The 23,574-nt window shown below is 37.5% G+C and overlaps 1 protein-coding gene across 3 annotated transcripts in view; it reads left to right on the top strand.

Annotated features, from left to right (window-relative positions):
* The window catches only part of DDX10 (DEAD-box helicase 10), a 188,439-nt gene that overhangs the window by 35,911 nt on the left and 128,954 nt on the right, over nt 1-23,574 (top strand). For 2 of the 3 annotated variants that reach the window (XM_074932203.1, XM_074932196.1), the window contains exons 11-13: nt 2,059-2,146; nt 7,769-7,857; nt 15,578-16,043. In XM_074932203.1, the coding sequence (XP_074788304.1) occupies nt 2,059-2,146; nt 7,769-7,857; nt 15,578-16,043 (643 nt within the window). Of the gene's footprint in view, nt 1-2,058; nt 2,147-7,768; nt 7,858-15,577; nt 16,044-17,862; nt 17,869-23,574 lie in introns of all 3 variants that reach the window. The other variant, XM_074932213.1, reaches the window with a different exon arrangement.

The raw sequence follows: 23,574 nt of genomic DNA, 5'->3' as shown, positions 1-23,574 counted from the left end.
CCCTGTCTCAGATTTTTATTTATCTCAGAAGAGTTCTCAAGAATAGATACAACTGTGACTCAAAAGTGCTTTGACTTTCTTTCTAGTTGCTATGGAGCAAATTTCTTTTGACCCAGCTGATTTATCGAAGTACCTGTTATCCTGTGATTTGCTATTCTGGTGTTAGCTTGGATTGTGCTGTCGATGTTGTTAGCTGTCTGATTGCAACTGTCACTTTGAGTGAAGACAAGGCAAAAAAGACACTGGCTCGTTTAAGTGCCTTGAGGTCATCTCTTAATAGCTTTCCCATAACTTAACAGCAATCCAACAGTTCTCTGGGCTGTCTTACTACTAGTGTTCATGTTAATTTTTTGTTGCTGTTATTCATGCTATCCCTTCTTTACTTTTTTGTATCTCATTTTGTGCTTGCAATTCTTATTTTATCCTGGTGTATTTGTGCTATTTTTATACTTCAGTTCTATTTAAAGCTTTCTTCTTGAGTTACAATGATCTGAAAACATGTTGATTTCATCTAGCCTTTTCACTGCAGTGAAGCTGTATACTTTATACCTTATAATACAATTAAATAAAAGCCACTGCTTTTCTTTTGCTATTCTATCATTTTTCCTTTCTTAGAATCATAAATATTTTCACTGTCACCTTCTCAATCTTGTTTTATGGAGTAAAATCTCACAGAGATTCTGTTTACTTTTTCTATCTTTGGTATCTTGTGGTTATTTCATCCTGCATTGCATTTCAAAGGCTCATTGGTCAGTTTGTCCCCCACTAAATTTTTCTTGCCTCTTCTTTCTTATGTCTTTACACTTCAGAGCAAATTATGTGCTGTCTTGAAACTGAACTCGACTTTTTGATCTTTCACTAAAACTGTAGCTGAACAGCTTTGGTGTGCTCTACAGTTTTCCACTGGCTGTATGTGACAGAGATAAGAAATAGAAAGGGTGAGGGAATAAAGATTGATGTCTTTATAAATTGAAGTATTCTTTGGTAATACCATCCAACCCCTTGCTTTATTGATGCTTTCATATTCAGTAAGAATAACAGATGATCATAATGGCTTATGTTACAAAAAATGACTATCAAGTGTTTCTTGCCTAGTATTTTAATCAGAGCCATGGTTTTTAGACTGACTTACTGCTGTGTGATTTTTTTTTTTTTTTGTTTTGTTTTGGTTTTTTTTGTTTTCCTGCTTTCCTTCAGCAAAGGCTTGTTTTGTTGTATGTGTATGGGATGACATGGCACACAGCAGCAAGAACCAGATTAAGAAATCTCATAGTTGTTCATCTCTTTTGACCTCTACTTGAGGGGGTAATCTCCTGCCATGTTTGGTAGGTCATATGATACATTTGGGGGGCATTAGCAGATCAAAACCAGAAGTAGATAAGAAAAGATCTGGGCAAATAAACCTGGAATAGTGTAGATATCACTAGAATAAGTGTAAAAATCCAGAGTCTGAGAGAGGACTTATATACCTTCTTACTAGTGTTAATGGCATTTTCTATAATGCAGTCACTGTTCTTTATTCACCTGATCAATATCTTGAGAAGCTCTTAAATCTGTTTAATCTCAATGTCCTTTAATTTTTGCTCATCTGTGTGTAAGAAAGAAGTACCTAAATTTCAGTATTCCCAGGGCAATGGATCTTATTTAAGCTTTCAAAAAGGCTGAGAATTTCCTTACTAAGACTGCTATCTCAGTGTAAAGTGGCACTATAACTCATTGTGCTTTTTATGTATTTTTTTGTCAGCGTTTTTAAAAATTCAAGATGTTCTTTACTGCTGATTTTGGCTTTGCTCTGGAAGAAGTTTCACCATCTTCACTGAAAACTCTCTGGATAAAAAGTCTGAGCTCCCTTTTGTCTTTTCTGTATTATTTGTTTGAGTAGTGTATGCTTCATCCTTAATATGGTTCTTTTCTGAGCTGTTTCAGAGCAGTAATAAGTTTATGCATATTAAAGCAATGCAAAAGATGTGAATATACTCCTGAGAACTTAATAGGTGCTTGTTTTTGCATGTTCCAATAATTAAAGCTAACTTTCTTCTTTTTTTTTTTTTAAATCAGAATTAATCCTGAAAAACTTACAGACATCCAAAAGAGGATGCAAGCTTTCTTAGCTCAGGATCAGGAGTTAAAAGACAAGGCTCAAAGAGTAAGTCATCTGCTGCACTATATAGTTCGAGACATGCTTGTTGAATAGAGCTGCTGTTGGGATAACTGACCTGTTCATATATGCCCTAGCAGCAGCGTTTGGAACTGCTGATTTTAAGCTTTAAAACATGGCATCAGTAGAAACAGTAATCATGTATTAGCAGTTGGTGGTAAGTATGCCTGTATAGCCTGAGTTGACATGGGCTTGACATGGGCTCATGACACTAATACCTGAAGAGCCACTTAACCTACTGCTTTCGTGCCAAAGTTAGGGCATAGGTGAGGACATACTTATTTTACAGTCTTGGGTATGAAAGTAATTTTTGATTTAGCAGGTGCTGCTTCTCAGCTGTTTGAACATTTTTACTATTTTGTTGGAGTCTTTTCTAGCTGTTTGACACCTGAATCTGGTGAAGTGAAGCCCCATACAGGCTGGGACCAAAAGGCTGGAAAGCAACTTTGCAGAAAAGGAGGTAGTAGGTAACAGGCTGAACATGAGCCAACAATATGCCTTTACAGCAGAAGGCCAGCCACATTCTCTGGGATCCCTAGCATAAGAAGGACATGGACTTGCTCAAGCAGGTCCAGAGAAATACCATGAAGATGATCAGGGCGCTGAAGGGGCCACAGAGATGATCAGGGGCCTCACACCTCCCATAGGAGGACAGGCTGAGAGAGTTGCAGTTGTTTAGCCTGGAGAAGAGAAAGCTCTGGGGAGACATTATAGTGGCCTTCCAGTACCCAAAGGGGGCTACAGGAAAGATGGGGAGGGACTTTTTATCAGGGAGGGTAGTGATAGGACAAGGGGTAATGGTTTTACACTGAAAGAAGATAGATTTAGATTAGATGTAAGGAAGTAATTCTTTACTGTGAGGGTGGTGATGCACTGGCACAGGTTGCCCAGAGAAGCTGTGGCTGCCCCCTCCCTTCCCTGGCAGTGTTCAAGGCCAGGTTGGACAGGGCTTTGAGCAACCTGGTCTAGTGGAAGATATCCCTGTCTGTAGCAGGGGAGTTGGAACTAGGTTATCTTTAAGGTCTCTTCCAGCCCAAACCATTTCTGTAATTTTATGATTCTGGGCAGCATTATGCAAAGTGTTGCTGGTAGGACAGGGGAGGTGGCCCTGCCCTTCTCCTGTACTTTAGCCCTGGTGAAACACATCTGGAGTGCAAAGCTTGATTCTGGGCTTCCAGTGCAAGAAAGACATGGTCATACTGGAGACAAGACCAGTGAAGAACCACAGAGATGACTTAGCACTTGGAGAATCTCATATATCAGGAGAGAAGTATAAATTAGATGGAGCCAGAGTCTTCTGAGTGGTGCCCAGCGACAGCAATAGGCACAGATTTATATACAAAAAACTCCATTTAAACCCAAGAAAAAAAGCTTTTATTATGAGGGTGGTTGAACATTAGAAGTTGCACAGAGAGGCTGTGAAGTCTTCGTTATTGGATATTAAAAACTGGTTGCATTCTTGAGCAGCCTGCTCTAGCTGACCTTGCTTTGAGGAGGGGTTTGGACTAGATGATCTCTGGAGGTTCCTTTTGACTTCAGCTGTTCTGTGATTCAGTAAAGCCTAAAGCTGTTGAATCAGTACAAATATATCTTTTTTCCATCATGTATCCTTAGTACAATGAAGAATAGGACTCTGTACCCTTTTCAGTTCAGTAACCCTTTTGATTGAAGGCAATAAGTGAATTGGTAATTCTGAGAGGACTTTTATTGGGGAGCTGAAATAGAACATTTTAAAAAAATAATAAGAAAGGTTACTGAAAAGTAGCAGATTTCATTCCTTGGCTCAAAAAGGAATATAGGAAACAGTGTAGGCCTCACATGCCCATTTTCTTGTGTCTCCTGAATATATATGACAGTTTGTCCTTTCTCAGTGGTAAAATCGAATGCATTGAGTAAATTAATTTTGACTTTCACTTGTACTTAAAAGAGAAGCAAAATAGCTTAGAACAGCTCTCTTCTGGGTAAGATGGAGAAGTGTGTAAACAGGGCTATGAATGGAATTTCTTTGCTGTGCTGTCTAATGTTGGGAGACTTCATGAACAATACATGAATTTCACCAAGATTTAGCAGTTTGGGGAAGGTTGGAAAAGTTAAAGTATGAAGGTTCCTGGACTAGCCTAAGCTTGTTGTAAAAGACACCTTCCATGGAAGATGGCCTGTGAAACATTTCTGGACATTGCACTGTCTCTTGCCATGACTAGACATGTTTGCTGATCTTTCACTGGTTTAATAATATTTTTAGTTTTGGATAGAGCTTACTACTTGTGTTATTGAAGTGCTGCAGTGTGTTGGTTCTCTGAGGTTGGTTGGTTGGTTTTTAAACTGTGGATATCATGAGCCTATGAATTCTGTAGTTGTACCAAGTGTCTTCCAAACCATGCAAAATCAGGAGTTGAAATTGAGAGGCAGGGAATCAAGATGGTTGAAAGAATAATAAGAAAATACTTTGGTTCCTTTTTTTGTTTTTTATATATATATATGTCAAATTTAAAGAGTACTACCAAGGCCAAATGATCAGAAATCCAGAAATGCAAAATCCTGAGAAATACAACATTGCAGAAATTCTGGATTAGTGTAAATAACTTTTTATTTGTTTGAGCTAGTGTGGGGATTGATTACACCTGAAGATATTCTGGTAAACCTGAGTGGTAGAGTAGAATGCAAAGGGGATCATGAATGCTTTAAGAAAGATTAAGAGTTGTAGCCTTTCTCCTGAACTGGGATGTAAAATGAGGCAAGTTGCAATATTTAAAACTCAGGTTGAGGTTCATCTCGCCTAAATTTATACGTCCTATGTGAGCTAATCTGTCTGAGCTTTCATTTATAGTTGATAAGAGAGGTATAGGCACTTCTGGGATGTATCCTGGCATAGATACTTTTAAAACCCTTTGAAATTGATGAATGGCAGTTTCTTTGCACTGCAAAGGTAGGCTGTGTGACGTGACCTAGCTTGGATACCTGCAGTAGAGACACTGGGTCAGAGGAATGTTGTTCTTTCCTAAACAAGGAGCCTTAGATCAAAGTGCCTGAGGAAGTCAGTGAAAGCTTTGTGAATAAAATGTTTAAGGCAATGTTCAAGGGACAGCTCTTAAAACTATTTTTGGCATTTAGGTATCCCAGGTTTTTGTAGTGCACAAAGTATTACTTGTAGCATGTGGAATGTCAGTATAAGCTTCATCCTAATGTTGCACAGGCCAGATGTACTGCTGACATACTAAGATCATCTGCAACTACCACAGGAAGTTGCAGTTACACCAGTTTGTATCAGAAATGATAGAGCAGCTGGTTGGGGGAGGATGAGAGTAGGAGGAAGCTAGCATCATTTACTTGGAATGAAAATACTAACAAACCTCTCTGTTTCTTTTGGCTTTGGCTTTTTAATATCTCTTAAAAGGCAGAGAAAGATCCTTCTGAACTGGGTGAAAAAAAAGATAAAGTTACAAAATAGCACAAGAATAAAATCAAACATGAGCTGTCAGTGTTACAGATAAAAACTTAATTTTGCAAAATTTTTAGTTGCCATTTAATTACCCTTTCAAGCCATTTTTATTGCAATTTTTTATTTATTTGTAGCAGTGCAGTGTCATCTTGCAGACAAACTCTATATGCATTCAGTTTTTGAAAATCTTGAAGTATGGACAAGTGGTTTATCATAGAAGTGTCCCTCCTTAATAAGATTGTTCAGGCATACTATGCAAATGTGCCCCAGTAGTCTTACATCTCAATGTGAATAAAACAATAAAAGTAATGCAAATGAAATCCTGAATGCTGGATTTCTTAAAGACACAAGTGTTGTGCTGTATAGCCTGTATGTTGCAAGCTGTCAAATTCTTGACGTTTGTAAGAAATAAATTCCCTACCTGAATGGATTCAATATCAATGAAACAGTACAGCTATGTGCAGAAGTTCAGGTAGGATGTAGTTTACTGTGTTGAGGACATGAGGTCTAAGTGATTGTGTCCTCTAAGCTTGTTGATTTACTTCAAGATGCTTTTACTTTGTTTAAAAAAAAAAAAAAAAAAGGAAGAAACAAAAATTCTTGATTACCAATTGCTTCAGCAAACTTCATGGATCATTTGAAAGGACATGGTTCCTCTGCTGTTGCTTGAAAAGTGAGTGAATCAGATTGGGGCTCCTTTGAAACCTTTGCAGTTCCTCTCATGGACTGATGCTGCCTTTTGGTATTTCTTGTAATATTAATAGTCAATTCATCCAGTTCTGAAAAGCAGATTAAAAAATAATGTGTTTTTCTTGCTAGTTTCAGTGTTACTGCGTAGGGGATACTGGGACACTGCAGTGGTATCTGTCCATTAAGTGTGTGGGGGTTGCATCACCACACCAAAAGCTCAGCACTTGGAAAAATAAGTAATGGAAATTTATTTCTATAACGAAGTGTTGGGCAGCATATCTTAGCTCTACATACCTTACAATTAATAGTTTTTATTTCAATTTGCCAAGGGGAAAAGTATGACTTTATGACATTGCTTAATTTACTGTCTCAACTTTCTTTTCACCTTTGGAAATGTTTTTTCTCTTACAAGCATTTAAGGAATCTCCACAAGAGATGGATGCTCCTAACTCTTGGATCTTTTACTCCTCTGTCTCGGGTTAAAAAAAAACGGTTTTTAAAATTTTTTTTTAAAAAATTATACATGAATTATTACTACACTGTTTCTTCCACAACAGAACAAGGGTGTGATTATAGTATGCTTGAATATATGAGCTTCATTTGCTATTGTTACTAGTGTTTGCTAGTTTAAGTCTTGTGGTAGGAGCTTTGGCATGTGTTAGAAATGAGATTATGAACAATAGAAATCCAAGGAACTTTTCTGATACTTAAAATATTCTAGTATTTATGATGCTGCTAATAGGCAGAAATAGACTGTGTAAAAAATCTGAGAAGAATAAGAGTCTTACTTTTGGGATGGGAAAATGCAGCACAAGATTAAGTTTTTCTGTTAATGCAGTGCTTTCAGTGTTGTTGGTGAAGGTCTGGGATTAGTTGAATCTTCAACCTTGGGCTGGTCTTAGTAGATGTTGTATAGTGAATTTATGTTGGTCAGCTGAGTTGCATTTGTTGACTGTGTGTATATGATGAGCTGATGACAAATGCGAGGTAATATGAATTATCTTAAGCCACAGTGAAAGTCAGCTATGTTGAGTTGAACCACTTTGAGTTAGTAGCTAAGATTAAGGCAGGAAACCTCAGATTGATAGCAATGCAGACTGTTCTTGCTTCCACATAATTTGGTTATCAGAATAGCGTAATGACATTCAGAAAAGCTGGGAGAAAAAAAAAAATGCATTGGTGATGTTTCCTTTTGACTAATTTGCCATATTTTATTCCTGGGGAAAATAACATGACATACCTTTGGGAAATTCAGCCAATTAATGTGCATTTAATGAAATACTTGAATACTTGAAGATGCATCACTTCTGTAGCATTGATAAATTTTGGCTGATGGGTATTGTGTAAAAGTGAAATCAATGTTAGACCACTTAATAGTGAAATTCTATTTTATGTTTAGAGAAACAGTATAATGGTAGTTTTATGTGTTAGAAACTGAATTGTTTCTTTTTTTTGTTAAAACACTTTTCTTTTTCTTTCAGTGTTTTGTGTCCTACTTGCGTTCAGTTTACTTAATGAAGAATAAGGAAGTATTTGATGTTTTCAAATTGCCTCTAGCAGAATATGCCCTGTAAGTATGATCAACTTGGAAAGTGAAAACTGTATAGTGAGAAGTTTTGCAGAGTATGATAGCTTTAAATAGCTGTTTTGACTATATTAACGCCCAGAACTGGACAGTCTTGTATTTACAGTTTCATATTTATGTTGTGCTTTTGCACATTTTCAAGGACATTCTAAATAGTAGTTATGTGTAAAACCAATATATCTCTACAGAGAGAAATAACTCTTGCAGCAGAAGTACATTTGCTATATACAATAGAAGACAGAACTTGTTAAGTCAAAGTATAGAGAACAATAGGTATTGGGTTTTATTTTTTTCAGATTTGCCTTTCAGCCTCATAGCTAAATGCCAACTTGTAGAGTGTATTATTTAAAAAGAAACTGGAGTATCTGAAGATGATATATTGTAGCTGCATTTTGAGTGTGATTGGGACATTGCTTCTTGGACATAAATTACTTTTCAGAAGATTCAATGCACTTGGTAAAGATGAAACATCTGCACTGGACTGAATAGCATCTATTTTACTATGTCTGTTTTTGTACATATACGTGAACCATTCCACATTTTTTATGGGAGGGAAATTAATTTTGACAGGTTGACTTTACACATGACAACCATCTGAGATTGTTTTAAGACATGAAGTTTTCGAATAATCTCATGGGACATAGGGTAGTCAGAAGGGAGCAGGAAGGTGTGCAAAGATGAATGCTAAATTAATTTTGTGTCTCTGAAATTTCGTACAGAGAAGACTTAAGTCTTCAAACTTGTCAGCACATGGCATAATGAACTAAGATATGACAGATCACTAGACTGTAGAACACCTGGTCTTCCTGTGGTGTGCTGTAATTAACATGGCTATGTTTTTTAAGGTACTTAAGAAAGCATCTTTTATAATAGGCTTATTTTATGCACCGAGAAATTTTTAAAAAGGAGAACTAGCAGAAACTTGAAAAATTTCACTACATTCATTGCCTCCCCCTTTACCTGTGTGATTTGTCAGCATCTTTAAAAACTTATTGTAGGTTTTACTATACTGAATGTAAGGGATAGTGGCGGAAGATTTGTACTAAGAGGGATGACCACCCATATTTAACCAGTGTGTTGAGAAACCAACTGACAGATGGTGATAATGCTGAATTTTCAGAATCCCAGTGCCTCTTTGTGGATTTCAACATGGTGTGCCATCTAGTATCTGATACTGATGTAGACAGAATAGTCTACAGTTCTGTTCTCAGGCCTCTATGCCAGGATTTGGTCCTTCATCAAAGTCAGTTCTAATCCAGTTTTGTAAAGTTACTAATAAGTCATTCCTGTATTAAAATAGACGAAAGCAGCCAGTTGTTTGGAGAGAGTAGGAGAGGTTTAGTCAAGACTGAAATATATAGAAGTGTAATCAAAAAGTCAGAAGATAATAACTCTAGGAGATAATTTGGAGATCCTGCTTTAAATCAACAGTCTGTTGGCACTCTCCTTCCCCACTCTCCTGACTGCTAGTCTCCCTAAATACACCCCACAGTTCCCTGGCTTTCAATTCAGTGCACATCCACTGATAACAGTGGATCAGTCAGCTTAATTTATCTGAAAGGCCCTCAAAGTCTGGTATGTTTGTATTCTGCATTCAGAAGCAACCTTGGTTTATGTTCTGCACACAAACTCCTGACAAAACCTGGAATGAGAATCCTTTCTTCCCTTTACCTTCTGTGTGTATTCTCTGAAAGTATTTTAGCCTTTCTGTGGAGATTTACTGCTAAGCTTGATAGCTGTTACTCCACTAGAAGTCCTGCAGACAAAATAGGCTGCTCAGTGCCCCTTTCAGGTTTGTGTATGTCTGTCAGGCTGTTGCCCACTTTCTTCATTGCTCTCTTGCCTGGCATGTTTGTGCGCTAAGATTCTTTTAAACTCTGTTGATTGAGTGTGCAGAAAAGCAGTAGTCTTTACATATTTATATATTATATAAAAATATATATGATATAAAATTGTTATATATCTAGAAAACAATACATTAAAAAAAGTGTGTGTGTGCGTGTCTATAGACATACACATATGTATTGTAGAGACTGATCACCTTTAAGCTATGGTACATTAGTATTCTCTCCAGTACCCTCTCATTACAAATTGCTATCAAGAATAATTTGCTGGAGGAAGACTTGCACAGGCCTTGTGTGAACATAGGCAGCCTTTAAGTTTGGCAAAGGAGAAACTCGATGCTTGCATAAAAGAGAAATTTATCTTTTCATTGCGAAGGACAGCTTTGAAAACATAAGAAAACATAAACAAACAACAGGGTGGAAAGTAATAATCAGTTTGTCTGGTCTCCTGGATAAGGAGACAAGGTAAAGAGGAGGAAGGGATTTGAAATACCTTAGTTCTCAGGCACTTTATTTTGTTGAATGCTAATGTGTGTGTGTATATATATATGAGTCTCCAGTGGCAGATCTTAACAGGTGAGTGTGCTGGATGGACAGGCTAGTCACAGTTCTGAGGGGCTGCCAAGGAAGGTAATTTCCTCTGTGAAGTTTGTCATGTCTTCTAGGAGGAATGCAGCATATTTTTCTCTGTTTATCCCTGTATTGGTACATAAAGAATAAATAAATTGAAGCTGTGTTATTTGGGAAATGTCTGATACATACAACTTTGTACCAGCTAATTTTGCAAGTAGTGCTTACAGATCAGTGCTAAAAAGCACTAGGTAGCTGCAGGTGCTGTCAGGTCTGAAACGGGTGGTACCAGGATACATGATCCATCTCTCACTGACCAGGGAAGCACCCACTGCACTCTCACCCCAGTCCCTCTGGCTGTGGATTTTGGTCTGACCCTTACTGTATGGTCAGGAGAGAGGGTTTTGTTTATCTTGCTCCAGCTGCCATGAGCAAGTGCAGAGCTGCCCGTTGTGTACCTCAGGCAGTGCCCATCACAGGCTTTGCACATCTCATCATCCCTTTGCTGGTTCATGGCCCTCCTTCTTGCTGCCCTTGTACCTCCCTTTCTATGCCCCAGTCTCCTTCCAACTAAAAAGTCCACCCCTGATTACTTTTTCCCTGTTTGCAGTCTTTGTACACCTATATCCAGACTTGGTATTTCTCCTGATGTTACCTAGTTAATCTCAGCCTCATATGGTATTACTCATATGGACCTCAGTATTCCCTCCAGTGATCTGTAGAGTTTGGGCATTTCTCATACAAATCCCCTTCAACCACCTGGAGATCCAGCCATCCCTTCATGAGCTTTCTGTAAACTTCTGAGCCATCAGATCCTGCCATATAGGTATATGAACAAGCTGCAGTCTACTCTCTCAAAGTCCAGGGTTGTTACTCTCTTAGTCACTATCCTTGTTTCTTGTAGGATCTTGAACTACCTTTTCTCATTTTGCAGTAAGCCTGCTATTGACCTTCACTCAGCTTAGAAGTAAATGCACTTGCATATGCATGAGTAGCCGTTCCTGTAGAATGCCTCTCAGAGCTGGCTAATCCAGCTAAATTGGAGAATTGATCTTTAATGCACTCTAGAAATCTCAATTGCTTGTGGGTTACTGTGCGGCCCTTTGAGTGGGTGACAGGGTGGCTCAGGTATCAAGAGCATCAGGGCCTGCAACTGCAATGTGGAGGCTGCTTTTACTTCTGTAAACAAGGCTACATCTAAGTGATTGGAGTCTAACGATGACATGCTCTTTGTTGATCTTCTCTTTAATCCTGACCCATAAACTCTTGACTAGCTTGGCCCTCCTTAGTATTAGTAGAGTATCATGCATTTGAGCCCCTTGAAGTGTGGGGATAAAGCTGGCTAGTAAAATAAATAACACAGCGAAAGTAATTTCTCTGTTCATTTTTGTTACTAATCAGACCATCTGGAAAGTCTGTTAATTCAGATTTGTGTCACCTCAGTTGATTTGATTTCTCCTGCTTTCAAATGGTTGCTCATCCTGTCTTCTGAAAACATTTTAAATGTTAAATGTAGATGTAGTGCATATTGCAAGACAAGTAATACACATTTCTTCTCTTGAAATAGTTTCTGGGAGTATTTAACCTTTTTCAGGCTATTTAAATCTTTGTCTGAACCTGTTCTACAGTAAAAGAAATCACTGTGCTATGTTATGTGTTCATTCTGAAGAAGTTCACTAATGGAGTGTGTCTTATTTAGTAAATGTAGTAACTTAATATTAGAATGAAGCACTATGTTGTGTAAAAATGTGCAGCAGTTCTGTGGAAGTGGCATCAGATTCTTTACAACTGGCTCAAATTTCAAAAAGGACTGAAAATCTAGGTACAGATTAGGAATTTATGACACTTAAAAATTAAAAGATTGTACTAGTCTTAAATTTTCTGTTTAATTTGTTTTGTGCAAGTGCAGATTTTGCTCTGAGTATCTAAGATTAGATCTTATTTTTAAAGAGTTGAGAGATTCCCAGTTTTTTACCTAGTCCGAATAGAGGCATAGTGAAGTTACCAGGTTAATGTAAACATGCTGAAGATCTTTGGATAACCATAGTTAACAAACCTCAGAAAAGGCAGCATTTTAAGTCTGATACACCATTCATTTGAATTAATTTAAAAGATGTTTAGTAATGTTTGGTTTTCCTTATTCAGTGGCAAATGAAAGTGGTATTCTTTGTAAAACTGTAGTGTTCTTTTTTGACTTTTACTCTTTTAACTTATTTTAAATGTCTTTCTATAAGAGCTTGCTCCTAAGAAATCATTGCATTTCACACCAAAATATTAGAGGATTGTTTTTTTGGTTTGTCATCTGAATTTGTGTTGCCATTTAAAGGCTACCATTGTCTGAGGACTACATTGTGATGCTAGCATGTTTATAGTGTTCATTGTTAGAATTTATGAAATGTCACTAACCATAACTGTTTTGTGTGTCTTTATGAGAAAACCTTGCACGTTTCTTATTCCAGAATCGTGCATGAAATGCTTGCAGTAAAATCAAAGAATAGCCGTAACTTCAATCAGAGCAGGGCTGTGGTCTGAGTGGCATCTAATGAATTAATCGAAAATAATAGTGCCCTTTCTAATTGATGGAGAAAAAAGCTAGTTCATACAATCATGTTTTTTTAGTATAACTGTGCTCTGGATTTGGCAAATGATTAAGAAATAAATTCTAAAGAAATTGTTAAATCTGATGAGGAAACTTTTAGCAGTAGTATAATGTGTTTGTCCCAAATTGTTCTCCATTTGGAATATACTATGGAAAGAGGAAGTAAAGAGCTAAAATACTGACATTTATTTGGGAAGTAAAGTAATCAAAAGTGTTTGGGGATTGTTTGTACACAGCTTTGTTTATTACTTCCTTACCAAATTTGATCTTAACACCTTCCTTATCCGCCAAGTTGAAGGGCTGTGTTTTTTTTGTTCAGATGTCATCTGAATTCTGGTAGCACTGATCTTTTCTGGTAGGGTTGCTAAGCAGTGTAGAAAAACTGGCCAAGACTAACTGATAATTAATTTGATGCAATTATTAAAGTAAACATCAGTGCAGAACAGCAATCTGGTGGGTGCATTTTTGTATTTGAATGAGAAAAGCTGTGGTGAAGTCTCCTCCACATCATGGGCTGCTCTCTTTGACTGTTTTTTAACTTTTCCTGTGGAGAGAGTAGTTTCTTCACCCTGTCAAACTTTCCTCTGCAGCTGTGATCCTGATTTTTGATCCCAGGTCTGGAAGCACAGAAGAGAAGCTGTGATAAAGTCAGAGTTTGCAACCCTGTGTACATTGTGTCTGTCTGCATGAGAAACAAGTGAACAGATTGCGTAGTTCTCATATTACTACTTGAAGTACTTTGTCAACACCTGACAGCAATACTTTATAGAATAATATTGTGAGATCTGGAAAAGTAAAAAAGTGTTTCTCTTGCAATGGATTTTTTTTTCTTCTTTGATCCCCTTTCTGAAGAGGTTGCACATTCATTGATGTTGCAGCAGTCTTATTTATACGTGTTTTACTGTGCCTGGTGATACAGACCAATTCTAGGATTGACTCTCTTTCACCTGCTGCAGTGAAGTGTAACATCTGCTTTGTTTGGTTATTTTTGTTTCAGTTAGTCAACAGGGACAAACTTTAACACTTAGTTTTGTTGAAAAGGTAATTACTGTTAGCTGTCAAACACTGAAACAAGATTGCGGGTTGCTGTAGTTGCGGTTCCCAAATGTGTTGTGTTACCCTCTCATCTGTGCAGTGTCAGTAAATGTGCAAAATACACTGGATAAAAACTTCCTTTGATCTTTTTTTCATAAAACTTTTTACTTTATCGTTGCTGTTAATTCCTTGTAGAACAACAGTACTGGGTTATCAGAAATACTTAATTTTAATGGAAAGTTAATTTTGTTTAAGACTGATGTTATTGAAAAACTTGTTCCTCATCCTAACAGTGTGGACTGCTTTTTTTGGATGTTTAGCCACAGGTGTGGTTGTGTTTGGGTTTGTTTTTTTGTTACTTTAAGTAGGGTGCCTCTCCTGTTGACTACTCTGTCCCATTGGCAACCATTAATCCTTTAAGGCTCTGCAGGGCTTACAACTCACTCTTACTGCTCTGCTGTACCGTTTGGATGCTTCATGGACTGTTTATAATGACATTTCCACCATGGAATATAGATTTGATTTTTCTCCTGTGGCATAACTCAGGTTTCTTTATTCAGAGCTGTGTGGTGAATAGAAGACATGATGCTGTCTCCTTAAAACGAGCAGCATTGGGAGGAGAGATGGTGTATAACTGTGCATAATCTGAATCAAAAGAGACTGGTCTTTTATATGTGTGTATGCATGTGTGTATATGTAGCCATTTTAGTTGTTAAATACTTTACTCCTTTAAGTGTATGTACAAGCCCTGAGTATTAAAACCACTAGCAGCTCTGTATTGTGTGTTTTTAAATGTAGTTGTGGTCTTTGTGTTCCTTGCACAGTAACAGTGCTGTGCTCCCCTCCCCCTTTTGTTCACCTAATAAGAAGGATCGTGAGCTCTGCATGAGACTTAAATATTGCTTTTTTGAATTTGGATTTGTCAGGGTCAGGTGTAATAATAGTGAGCGATTACAAAGTTTAACTGAAGTCAAATGATCTATGGTGACAGAGTACCTGTTCCCATGCAATGCTCTCCAGTATTGTTGCTATACTGTATTTTTTTCTTCTTGGCTAATGTTTGTCCCTTCATGTATAGAGTATTAGTATAACTTTCAATTGTCATGGATAACTGAGTAAAGTAATAATATTGCTGGCATGCTAGTTGCATATGTCATGAAGGTAAAGCCTTGTAGAGGGATGCAGGCAGGTGAGATTTCCTTTAAGGGAGAAATGTCTGTTCCTTAGCTTTTTCTGCAGTTGGTCATGTATCCATACTGTGTTTGTTCTTCTAATCTCTCCATCACTGTGAGATGGTGGGGGTGATGTTCCGGGCGCACTTCTAGCAGTGAAGGACACTGACAGTTCAGTGCTCTCTCAGTGCTTGACATGATATGTGTGTATTTTCTTTGTTTTCTTTCCTAAGAGGACTTGTAACTGTTCTTGAAAGTCCTCAGTTATTTCACCTTCCTTCCTCTCCCAGTGTTCACTTGCATTTTTCAAGCTAGGTTGTCCTGTTGTAGGCCAGATACTGTTTTGTAAATATGTTAGTCAAAGTATATCAATATGAATTACCACAACCAAATCACTTGAGCCATTGATGACTGTTTCTGATTTAGTAAAAATTTTGTGTATCTGCTTTTCAGATTAATTTATTTGTTTAATTCCATGCTTATAGATCACTTGGTCTTGCAATGGCACCTCGTGTGAGATTTCTTCAAAAAGTTCGAAAACAGCTACGTATGAATGAGGCAGCTGATGGGACAGATCACTTGCAGGAGACAGAGCAAAATAAAAATACCCTCCCCTTGATAAATGAGGAAGGAGTGGAGAAACGTGAAATTCATTTCAGTGGAAAGGTGTCTGTTAACAAAACAAAGGAAAAGGAGAGAAAGAAAGAAACTGAGGAATATTTTGCTTCCAGTGAAGGTGCTGAGGAGAATAGTGAGTCTGAGGATGAATCAAAAGAGGTATCTGAAGAGGAGGAGGAAAAAGAAGTTCCTATACTGAACACGGTACCAAACCCAGACTCCATGCAGTTCTTTGAAGATGACGACGATGATGATGATACTAAAGATCTTGATTTGCTGACAGTGAAACGACAGAATGTTTTTGGTGTGGAAGTTAAAGATAATCCAGCACTGGTAAGTGCACTTTACAGTAAGGCTCGTGAATCTTTATGATTTTTATATTTGACAGTACTCTAAGGAGGGGGAGAAAACAGAAAATTCTGCTCTTGGCAGAATATTAGCTTAAAATTAGATGTGTTGTCTGTATGTATCAGAGGTCAGATTGCTTCCAAAAGATAAGTGGCGTGACTTTAAACTTTTATTAGCATAAAATAATTTTATTTGCATAATGAATATCCTTGTAGTTGCTTAAATTTATGAGTAACATGATTTGAATACCTAGGAAATTTTGGCAGTTTTAATTCTTATCACTTGCTAATTTTCTTGTACTTCTCTAAATAGCTGCCACTTGCAGTCATAGTTTTGATGCTGTACTGCAGTTTATGGCACTGGGAACCAAGTTGTAATACATGATCAGCCACTTCCTGATACAAATTGTAACAAGTGATTTTACAGTAATGTAACCTTCAAACCACGATTTTTACTTTCAGTAGTACCTTTGGTATTAGGAATTGAGCCAGTATCAGTGAGAGAGGGTGCGTAGGTTTCTTGTAAAGCATGGTTATAAAGTCTTGTTAAAAGTATTCATGTAAATGTTGCATTTCCTTGGCGAGTAGCGTTATAATTCAGGATTTCTCTGGGCTTGGTGTTCTGAGAAATGTTGCTTTCGTTTAATCTTTAAATACAGTGTTATAGTAAGGGTGTGGTGGTTTTGGTTGGTTTTTTTTTTTTTTTAAATCCTATAAGGCAGATTTGGTACATACTGTGAATTTTTTGTCTCCTTTGCTATCTAGCAACTATATCTCAGCAGTAAAGAGATCTAAGCTATCTGTTTTAGCAAGGTGTTTTTTTTCTGAACTTGCATGCAAGGTGAGCCTCCTGTTAAGTGTTTATTTTTCCAACTGGTATTTTAAATATTTCTGTGCTGTTATTTAACAGCACAGGGCACTTGTCATGAACTTATGCTAATCAGCCCACTAGCTGCATTTATAAGCATCATCTTTCCTTTAGTAAAGTGTATAAACTACTTTTATCAATTAATTTGTTAAAGATGAGCAGGTGCACAGTAACCTGACCACTGCCTGCACTCTCTCCCCTACTGTGAGGAGACTGTTGCAGTCTCAAGAACTTGCCCAAGAACTATGGGAAGAGGATGCTCACAGAATTACCATTCTGTGTTCCTGTTATTCTAAATCTGAGCTGTCCTGCTCCACCACAGTGACTGTCTTGCAGTAGTTTATATTTATTAATAAATTTCACATAGAAAAGAAATTGCTGTTTGAAAGACAAAGTGGAGTAAAAGATTTCTGCCTTAGTCAAAGAATGATGTTCTCACAGTTTTCATATTGCTCCCACTATTTTCCATGCTGAAATACACGGACAATTTCATGTTGCTTTTGTATATCCGAAAGTGAATTTTGTTCAGGAAATGGTAAAAAAAGAAACTTTGACATAAAAGGATGGACAAAAGAAATTTTATCAAAAGTACCAGTGATTTAGAAAGTAATTTGGAAGCTCTCTGGGTAACTTTTTAACAGTTTTTCAGCATTAAACATTTACTATTTTCTGTGATTCAGTTCTGTGATGATAAACTGCAGCAGGGGGTAGTGGTTTGTACTTGGTGTGCAAGTGTGGAAGACCTTGTATCACCTGAAACCTCTTGTTCATGGGGGCATAATAAAGTAGTACTTAGTTATTATTCTAATCAGCTGTGAGCAAAACCCAGAAGTTTCAAGATCTGTATCATTAAGGAATTAAATATAATTTAAGTGATCTCCTGCAGAAATGCCTATGGTAGTGCAATATATAATTTTTAGAAAGTAGAAGTGCAGAGAATGCTGTGCCTAGCTGTGGGAACTAGTCTTCATCTATGTGGTAGCATGGTGTTTATTACCTTGTTACTGTGAAAATTGTTGATAAATTGGAGAATGCTTTAAATATAAGGATTCTAGTTTTAGTAGGAATAAGAGAATAAAGCTTTCTGTCACTAACCGTATACTGTCTTTTAATGTTTTGGTATACAAATGCAAATAGTAGAAATTACATTGAGAGATTCAGGCATTGTGCATCTCATACTTCATTTGCGTACATCAGCACCACATCTCGCGGATGTTAAAGCCAAAATGTTAACTTGCAACACTTTTATATTTTTTTTTTCCCATTTGTTCATTTTCTGGGTAAAAGTTTTGAAGTGATTATTACTGCATTAAGGTATATCAGTTCATATCTGAAGAATAAGAACTGCTTCCTCTGGGGTGTGAGAAGGACCGAGCAGCATGAGTGCAGTGTTCCTGCTTTTGTGTCGGTGTGTCCTTCTAGGGAGGACTCGTGAACCAGTTTGACTACAGTATACTGGATCATTGCTGTATTTCTAGGATGAGGTGGTGCATTAATTAATAGTAATGAGTATTGCACAGAGTCTAGGAGTATGAACATAGAGTGTGTATACTCAGATACATCAATTTGGAGGTTTTTAAAAAATCTAATCTGTGTGCTAAATAAGATAGTAGTCCTGTGGAAACATCAGTATGTGATCATCTAATTGGGAGATGATGATGATGAGATTCAACCCACAAAGGTTGAATTCAGTATGCGTTTATACTTTTCACATGTGTGATTGATTTTGCAATTTCACTATTCTTACATTATGCTTCTTGTTGACAGCAAAACAGTCCTGCTGTGATTGTTGAGCTTCAGGATGTTTTTGTAAATTGAAACATTACATTCAGTTTAAATTTTTGAATAGCTACTCTTAGAGGCACCATTGCTTCCTCATCCTTGTGTCCTCCCCTGCAGTGGAAGAAGGAGCAAGAGGAGGTGTTAGGCTGGCTCCAAGTATCCCATGTGGTGTAGTGCCCTGAACTTTGATTGCAGGTGGGCGGTGGCTCATCCACCTTTGTAACAAGGGAAAGTAGTGGGCTATTTAAGCTGATGATGGGAGCAGAAGGGGATTTGTGTGACTGAGAACATTTTGGGTTTGTTGAATGTCTGTGGTACCCACCCTAACAGTGAAAGGTAGGTCACACTGTGAAGTCAGACACATCTGAAGTTAGTTCTTCTAATAGGACGACTTGCGGCATGATTCCATTGTTTCCTCTTTCCCTTTCTTACTGTGGCCCTTGGCTGCGTGTGTACTGTCACCATTGTTTTATGACAACAGATAGAAATAAAAATCTGTTCTTTGCCTTGGTGTATAAAAGCAGCAGCCTTGGATAAGGTGAAAGACCTTGGCAGATATTACAATTTTGTTATGAGCTTCTGAGCTTATTTTTTAAGAGGTACTCAGTAGCTGCCTTATTTATGAATTTTACTTAAATATGTCAGGATTTTTAGCTGGTGATATAACTCTTGGGACTTAGAAGTACGTCGTTGTTATGCATAAAAAGAAGGTCAGCTATATGCATAGAGCCATTAGCAGTATTTAGCTGTTGTGTTAATATTATGGAAATTACTAGTTTAAAGTGCATTTAACAATATTAGCAATATTGATGTTGCATGGAATTTAAGTATTCCCTGGTTACAAACTTTGTTTTTAATGCTAATTTTATGAAATTGGTTGTTGCTTTTGGAAATGCAAAGGCTATACTACTTAAGCTTTCAACATTATTTCTTTTGAGAACTAAGATTAAGCCTATAGTAGTTTTTTCTTTGTTTTGTTTGTACTTTAATTTTAGTGATCTTGTCTGACAATATGTGATATGTCTGACATTTCTTCTGTTATTGAATTGTCGGGTTTAGGGTAGAGAATATTAAACATCTGAGTTCTTAAGATTGCTGTGACTTCCTCCCTGCTCCCCTATCTCTTTTTTTAGGGTTGTCTAAAACTTTTCAAGTGCGGTATTTACTGGCCACTTAACACTGTAGTAAGCACAAGCATATAGAGGGCTGCCTTAAATAGTACTTGCAGATTCCTTGCAGTTAGTCTGAACTCTGGAAGAGTCTGCTGTTTGAATATGTGGCTGTGGTGGGAAATGATTTTATATGTCATGATTCTCTCTCAGCTAGCTGGCTTGCCTTGTAATTCAATATTACATACAATGATATTTTCTTGTACCTCTCAGGCACATAAACGGTGTAAACTCATGTATTATGACCTGGGTATGTACATGTTTATAAAAGCAGGAAAGCACAGACAAGGGTGTATCTGCCTAACTAGAGATGGTGGATGAGTCTATATCAAGAAGCAGAGTGATAGATAGTTGTAACGTGGACTTTGCACAGAAAATGGATCAAGGAAACATCATTTAACTGCACCAAAGTGAGGATATAGTCTTCTAGAAATTTGTTCTGTGATGTTGAGAAGAAAGCCTGTTACCCTCCATGGAAATCAAAATTAATTTTCAGAGAGATGTGATTCATCTTGATTGCTTCTGTTACATTGTCTTTTCCTTCTGAATGGGATTCTCTCCTTCTGCTCGATGTTATGAGAGATCTTCCCCACCTTTTTGTTTATATACTGCTTTTTCTGTGTGAGGCATCTTCTCATTCATCTTCCCAGCTCTTGCTGGCATTCTTATGCTTTCATATTAATTAATTTTAAACCGGTGACTCTGTCTTCTTGTTACTTTTCAGGGGATGGCAAGATAGAAAATACCCAAAGGAGGGTAGAGGCAGGGGAGCAAGCTGTCTGACTCAGGTAGCAGCATTGTTTCCCAGAGGGATAGCCTTCTTTGCTCCTGCTCTAGCAGTATGTTGTGTCCAAGACAAGGAAGCTGCTCTGGGCAGCCCTCTAGCTGTAAAATGGCATTTTTCCCTGGAGGCATGTTGCCGAGCTAGCATTCTGGCAGAGAAAATATAGAAGTTATTTATTTTTAAGTTAAATAAAAGTCAATAGTGTGATGCATTATATACCATAAATTCTCTTTCCTACAGAATGCAAGTGCCTTAAGTTCTCAGCCTGGTAACAGTGTGCTTATGTAAAATTACAGCAAGTAATGATTTATATGAAATACAAAATATTTGCATACAAGTGAAGCAGGCCTACATTTGGATATTAGCCAAAGTGCTTCAAGAATCCAGTTTTAAGAAAAAATATCTTTTATTAGCCAAGAATGGAAATGAAACGTGCTGACGGTACCTCAAGCTCTTTATGCACAGCAGCCAACACAGAATGCATTCCACAAAGTGGATGGAAAATTTTCAAGAAATCACATTTTCTTTCCATGCAGTTTCAGTAACTCAAATGCAACCAAAATGTGTTTTTTAAGAATGTCTGTGATGTCCAGTTATATGTTCTACATAATTAAAAAAATCTTCTCATGCAGGAGTGCTACACAAAGGACTGAGCAAAACCATTCCTTTGTGTTCTTTGACAACTTTTGTTCATTTTTGCAGGGATGTTAATTCCCCTGTCTTTAATATTTTTAAGTAGGACATTCATGACTGCTTGCTAGATTAAACTGTATAACAGAGGCTTTTCAGACAATCCTTTGTAAAAACTCATAATCCATGTTAAACTCCAGATCCGTAGATCACTTACTGTTTTAATCTTTCTTTGCTCTTCCAGGTGCTTTAGCATCCTTCTGTCTGCTCTACATCCATCTTCAAATTTCTCTCTAATGATTCTATATAAATTAATTTTTTAGCAGCTTACTAAGAACTTAAGTAGTCTATGAAAAATTCACTGTAAATATTTAGGTTTCTTGAATATTTAACTCAGCATTCCACATATTTGTGCCAATCCCTGTGATGTTTAGGAAAATTCAAGGATTAGAAAATTTAGGAAAATACTAGGATTAGAAGTCTCTCTGAGTTACTGGTAAGGTATATATTTTAAATAAATGGCTGCTATATATCTCTTAATGTATGTGTGCAGCATAAAATTGTTATCCTAAATATTTTTAACCATGTTTAAAATCTGGATAGAAAGTATAATTTAGGAATTTTACTTGAATATCTGCCCTTATCACAGATCTTTTGCTTTCTTTATCATAAACTATGGAGTACATAATTCTGATGTTCTGGGCTTTGCTTCTGTGGAAAATTTTACATTTCAAGGTTCTTTTTAACCATAGTGAGCTGTGGTATTTTTGATGCACACAGGCCATCTTGCAGGCTCTTGTTTTTTTTTCCAAATAAGAATCTGGCATAGAAAGATTCCAGATATGTAGGGGACTTGCTTTGGAAACGTTTGTTACAGCTTTTTGAAAAATACTGTCTCCTTTGAGCCAGGAAAGGCTTGTCCAGGTCTGATGGCAGTTGTTCACAAGTCAGTGGCTTTTCCAGATGGCTGCAATGTGGTGCTTGTCTTCTAGAACAAGGGATGTTCATAAGTTAGTAGCCACTGTAGCACACTCTGAACTAAGCAGTGCCACCTTTTTATTTTAGTTACTGAAGCAGTGGTTACAAAAGTCCTTAATTCAATATGCCATCTGAAGCAGCCTCACAAGGTGTCTTCACTCTTCTGAAGCATCACATCGTTTGCTGTCCTAATGAGAACAAGCTATTTTGCAAAGTATCTCTGTGGCTAACTTCTCTGAAGTACTTTGAAACTCGTGTGTAACAATATAAGTTTTGAACCTTATTTAGTTATTTAGTGAAGATATTTCTGGGGGCATTGAGGGTTTGTGCAGTACAGAGTGATGTGAGCATCTGGGCCCCTCACTACAAAAAGGACATTGAATGACTCGAGCGTGTCCAGAGAAGGGCAACGGAGCTGGTGCAGGGTCTGGAGCACAGGTCGTACGAGGAGCGGCTGAGGGAACTGGGGGGGTTTAGTCTGGAGAAGAGGAGGCTGAGGGGAGACCTCATCGCCCTCTACAGCTCCCTGAAAGGAGGGTGCAGAAAACTGGGGATGAGTCTCTTTAACCAAATAATAAGTGATAGGACAAGAGGTAATGTCCTCAAGTTACACCAGGGAAGGTTTAGACTAGATGTCAGGAAGCATTTCTTTCCAGGAGGGGTTGTTGGGCGTTGGAATGGGCTGCCCAGGGAGGTGGTGGAGTCCCCATCCCTGGAGGTGTTTTAAGAATCGGGTCGACATAGTGCTGAGGGATATGCTGTACTTGGGAACTGTCAGTGTTAGGTTAATGGTTGGACTAGATGATCTTCAAGGTCTTTCCCAACCTAGACAATTCCGTGATTCTGTGAGCAGCCTGGACTATTACGTACATGCTCAGGTTTCAGCATCTGGTGCGAACTCAAGTTGCAATGAAGTGTGCTTTGTCTTGTGACTGGATAGACCTGAAATGATAGAGATGTGTGGTCTTGTATCTCAAGAAATATTAGAGTATGACTGAAAATGATTCACTAAAATATCATTCGTTAAATACTTCTAGTAGGTTACTCAAGCCTGCAGTAATACCTCCAGTTTTAGTTGTTCTTAGTCACTGATTTATAGCCTGTTTAATGTATTGCAGCAGTTTCATAGATGAGGGTGAGTGAGCCAAATACTCTGCATTAAAACTGCCTAGTTGTAATAAATGTTCTCTGAATGCATAGGATTCGTAAATTCTAAAATGCCACAGTTTCGTTTAAAATCATTAGTGCCTGAATGCTTGTTGAGTGATGGTTTTGGAAGTATTTATAACCATGACATAGTTTTTTG

Source organism: Athene noctua, chromosome 1, assembly GCF_965140245.1.
Source record: "Athene noctua chromosome 1, bAthNoc1.hap1.1, whole genome shotgun sequence".
Lineage (NCBI taxonomy): Eukaryota > Metazoa > Chordata > Aves > Strigiformes > Strigidae > Athene > Athene noctua.
This window is presented reverse-complemented; position numbering and strand designations above follow the sequence as displayed.